Source organism: Mya arenaria, chromosome 17 (assembly GCF_026914265.1).
Source record: "Mya arenaria isolate MELC-2E11 chromosome 17, ASM2691426v1".
NCBI lineage: Eukaryota > Metazoa > Mollusca > Bivalvia > Myida > Myidae > Mya > Mya arenaria.
The window spans coordinates 11,409,352-11,414,351 of record NC_069138.1 but is presented as its reverse complement, the minus strand read 5'-3'; the positions used below and the strand labels follow the sequence as shown (position 1 = coordinate 11,414,351).

Here is a 5,000-nt window from a genome sequence, read left to right as displayed (position 1 = left end):
AAGCAAAGCAAAAAACAACCCATACCTTTAGAGGTGTTAACACATCGATATAGAACATGACGAAAAGAGGATCTACATTTTTCTCCATACTCTTGAAACGATAATGATATTTTTATCACCGCAGTTGATATCATGTTTTCTTCTAATTCAGATTGCAAACGACAATCATTAGTAAATCCTACAGCATATCGATCGGAACAAGACGTCCATTTTCCATTAAAACAACCTCGGCTGCATACCGGACCATAGGTAGAAATAGTTTGTAAAATAAACAAGGATAATAAATAAAATTAATTGCAATGTTTTAACGTGTTAATTGTATGAATAAATCAAAATTGTTTCCCAGTGTTATTGCATACATAATAAGATTCATAAGAGAAAGTTCTGTAGCTTTTTGCATAAATATTAATTGCAAAATTGAAATTACCAGCTCGTATTCTACTTGCAGCGTAGTGAAATGAAAATAATTTTGACATTGTAAATGCCATATACAGCCGAGGTTGTGTTCGATGTCAAATGGCCACATTGTTCTGATGGGCAGCATTTGTAATTCCAGCAAACACGATAAATCAATATAAACGAAAGAGAACACAACTTTATTAAACTGCATGTGGTTAAGCTTACAACCAACAGGTGTTTCAAAAATATCTTGAATACTTGGAAAAATAGCGCACAAGTTAGGTACATACCCGATATCAACAATTCACACATCTGATATCGGTCACTTTTCAAAAATATATTATATTGGAATATATTTAGCGTATATAATAAGATATATAGAGAGAAACTTGCTATTACGATTCCAACTAAAGCGCACACAATCTGCTATAAATCTCAGATACCGTTAACACACACTAGACACACCTTCTCACTGTGTGTGCAGATACATGTGTGAAACTAGGAATTGGATCGATCGAAGAAGTCTTAAGTTCTGGTAATAGCACTGCACGGTCAATTCCAGATATAAAATAAATAGCTTCTATAGTTGATAACTATCTGAGAAATAAGCTTGGAAGATTAGATTCCATGGAACCATTTAACACTAATTAATAAGTCGTTAGATTTAATACAGCTTCCTTAGCTACATTCGGAATTCCTCGGCCATTTTCAATCGAAAACAACCTCGGATCAATATAGGCGGTTTACATCATCAGTATTTTTTACATTTTGCTACACTGCAAGTAGATCGTGTAGTAATTTCAATTAAGCAGTTAAACCTAATGACTCTACTCTAGGGAATCTTAATTATTGATGCAACTACTTGCAATCAATTTAAACTGCGACAAAATGTACGTCTAAACACTACAATTAATTAATACTATTATTTGAAAATTCAAGGTTTTCTTCTATAAAAAAAAGCCGATTAGTTTCGAATGCTTCAGCTAGTAATGGCTAAAAGCATTTTTGTTTTATTTAGGTTGATTTAAAAGCAAAGTCAAATTGAATTTGACCTGTGTGTATTGCTTACTTTTGTAAGTTTGATTCCAATTTAGACTTTAATTTCAACCTGTTTTCAAATGCATTTGAAAATTTCGCCTTAACCTTAAATTGGTTTGAAATGAAGTAAATGGGCATAAAACTGCACTATTAATAACCAGTAAAAGAAATGCCAACCGTGGTGTTTGGCATTCAAATTAAAAGGTGCATGTAAATAGTAATCTTTATTTGTTTGTATAAAAGTGTTTATAGAAGTATTATTTTTAAACAAAAAGTTTTCCTCATGTCTTAGATTTACTGCCTTTATCAAGATGCATCATAGAAATGCATACGGACCATTATAATTTCAATGGGTTCACTTGATGCGGTCACATACTGAGGTTCAGAGGAAGAGGACCGTGGCATTCTATGTCATTAAAACGATAGAAGCATGTTTCCTTTCCAAGCATGAAGTAGAATTGGAGGAACAACATCGAATTTATGCTCTTGAAAGCATTATGTATTTGGAACTCTTGCTGTAGAGGTAAGATACAACTACTGACCAGCTGATTGTTCTGTCTAAAAGCCATTCATACCGTTGCCTGATATATACTTGCATTTGGTTATTTAATCAACGTTATATAGATCTAACAAAGTTCAATGCCAACATTACAATTTGACTACCAATTGCAGCTACATCTGTAGACTCGTCTTTAGAAATCCTGTACAAGAAACGTGGAGCGTACATTCAAGTTGCCTTTAAAAGTGGAGATTTTTAGATAGGTTTGTTTATGCCTAATCTACCAAAACAATGAGAAGGCTTGTGTCAACAAAGTACAAAACTACATTCTGGTTAAAACAAATGGGTTCTTAATGTGGGATCATATCGTTTAAATGAATGCGTTAAATGACTTAGAGATTTTGATCTTAACGATAAAATCAATGCGACCCTATTTGAAGGCAGTGTATTGAATTGTCGTTATCAACGCTTTACGAAGTAACCCTCTCTACATGGTATCAGATTGTATAGTAAATAAGCTCTTACTAGACCGAGTTGCTGCAGAAAATATCTACATTTCGCACTGCTGGTGTGTGTTACCACATCCACTGTGTATCCGAAAATTATCAAGTCATTGTACAGGTCAGGAGAGCATATTCTAGCCCTGATACGTTTTTTATAATTATAATTCGACAAGCATATGAACAGATTCTTTACTCTGTCCTGCATTGTGTCTCAATACTAGTAATTTAGTTAAAAAATACAAGATTCAGTGGAACTAATATTGACAATAATAAAAATAACAGACCGATCTTTGAATTGCGCCAAAATAAAAAAGATGAAAATTTTAAAAATGTGGCTCGAGAATGAAAACAAGAAATAATCGATCGATAGCGGATAGCTATGGTCAGTTTGGACCGGATGAGAAAGGTCGATATAGTCATTAGAGCTTTTATAGCTTAACTATGGATTCTTGACAAATAAGCCACTTCGAGCAAACTTGGTAGTCGACTACGATTCAATTATATTTAACTAATCTGAAAGTGTTTTTTCCATGATCGCTTTGGTTTCGAAATTGAGCAATGTGCCATAAGAAATTGTTATATTATACCTTACGGAATACCCAATGGTGACTATATGTACCTTTACCACAGCCTATGCACGTGGGGTATACTAATAAACAATATCTCAGTAAGAGTTTTGCTGCTGAACTTGTTTTTGTAGTAGCAATTGCACTATTAAACATGCTGGTACGTAATTCCCACTGTTGACAAATTAATGCAATTCTTTATACAAGTGTTTCTCCTTGTGAAAACAAGATCCTGCAGCTGCATTTCTCAGAATACAAACAATTAGGAAATGAGCCTTGAGAATATGTATAATCAAATAAGAAATAAACAATTGCTTGAAGACAGCGTGTGGCATTTGGTTTTAACACCCTGGACTAAAACCACAACTGTCAGCAAAGTAATATTCCGTTGTTTGTGATTCGATCAATTGCTGCAATATTTTTCTGTACTGTGTGGTATAACCTATGGTTCAAAAGAATTGCTTTCAGTATGCGTTGTACATACACCCACATAATGTAATAATAAAGCTGTTCTTTTATCAATCCGAATAGGCAATTAAGTATTTAAATGTGCATAACATTAACTACTTTAACTAAGCAACAATTTATATGAACGGTTACTTTTTTCATACCTATTTTGAAGAGACAGGCATACAGACACTCTTGTAATTTAATTATAAAGCTGTTTTATCAATACGGATATGCTTTTAAGTATTTAAATGTTCATAACTATTCTAAACTTAGAAAAAGTTTATATAACGGTGACTTTTTTCACTATTTTGAAGGGACAAGCGACCGACGAATTGGCATATGTTTACCCAATAAGGCAAATGTATAACTTTTGTAGTACAATCATAAAAACGATAGTTTAAAAGCATCACAAGCATCTACATTTTGAACAACAATTTCTATCTGGCAAGATGCCCAAGGCTGGGGAAATTGATGGTGCAAGATAACATAAACTGCAAACAAAAATGACAGAACATGCCGCAAAATGCCGCGTTGTGTCAATCTGACTTGATTCATTGTTTGCAGGATATGTCTGTATCCTGTCGTTGAGTACTTAAAGTTACTTTATTAGTTTATTTTTATCTGTTTTACTTCAAGTTGATTAGGTCTATATTTTTAAACTTGCAATAATTATTAAGTGTAAGGGAATGTGTGAGGTTGAGTACTCATTAACAAGTTTAAACTACATTCAACTACTTTTTTATTTACTGTTTGATGTTGATAATGCTAACATTTGCTTATTTATATATTCCGTTGCATGTGTGGTATGTATATCACTAGCGAATTAGGGTGGGCACATGCCGTTGCCAGCCCCCCCCCCACCACCACCACCACCACCACTTTAAACCTTCCAATTTATCACTTTACACCAATATCGGAGAAAAAAGGTAAAATACTCTCAAAATGCACCATATAGGAATTGAAATTGATATGTTTTCTTGGTGGGATACCGGCAAAAATTCTGCCAACATTTTAAACCTTTTAAATATCGGTTTTCATAAAAGGTAAATGTCCAGAGGCTGTAGCCTTAACGTTTGTGTACGTCTCTGCATCGATAAACTCGAAACTTGTTCTGACTATAATTCATTCAGCGAACGTAATCAACTTAAAATTAAATTAAGAAATTTGAGAAGTGGTTTTTATCTTTTACAAATGTTACAAACTGTTTGGAGAGCGCTAATAAACGAAACCTGATATCAGTTATTGTGAGTCAAGTTGTATTCACTCGATATTTTCAACAAAGTAGACAGGACATATATTTAGCATCACATGAAGTAAACAATTGCTTGCTTCAAAATATGGAATGTAACACTCCGCTAATATATTTTAAGTAGACTTTGCAGAGAGTTTTGTTCTAAAATAGATCACATTGATACATTATTTATGGTTTAAATATATTCCTTACTAGTATATTAACATAAATGCATTAAACCCTGCTAATTTTGTTGCATAAAATATAATTGTTGTCATTTAAATGATTGCAACATATATTATAACTGGACTCGA

At 33.1% G+C, this 5,000-nt stretch overlaps 1 protein-coding gene across 5 annotated transcripts in view; it reads right to left on the bottom strand.

Annotated features, from left to right (window-relative positions):
* The window catches only part of LOC128224660 (carbonic anhydrase 2-like), a 57,675-nt gene that overhangs the window by 20,767 nt on the left and 31,908 nt on the right, over positions 1 to 5,000 (bottom strand). The window contains exon 1 of one of the 5 annotated variants that reach the window (XM_052934604.1): positions 690 to 726. The exons of the other annotated variants lie outside the window; for them this stretch is intronic. Coding sequence (XP_052790564.1) covers positions 690 to 711 — 22 coding nt within the window. The 5' untranslated portion in view covers positions 712 to 726. Of the gene's footprint in view, positions 1 to 689; positions 727 to 5,000 lie in introns of those variants that run through there. 5 annotated transcript variants of the gene reach the window in all.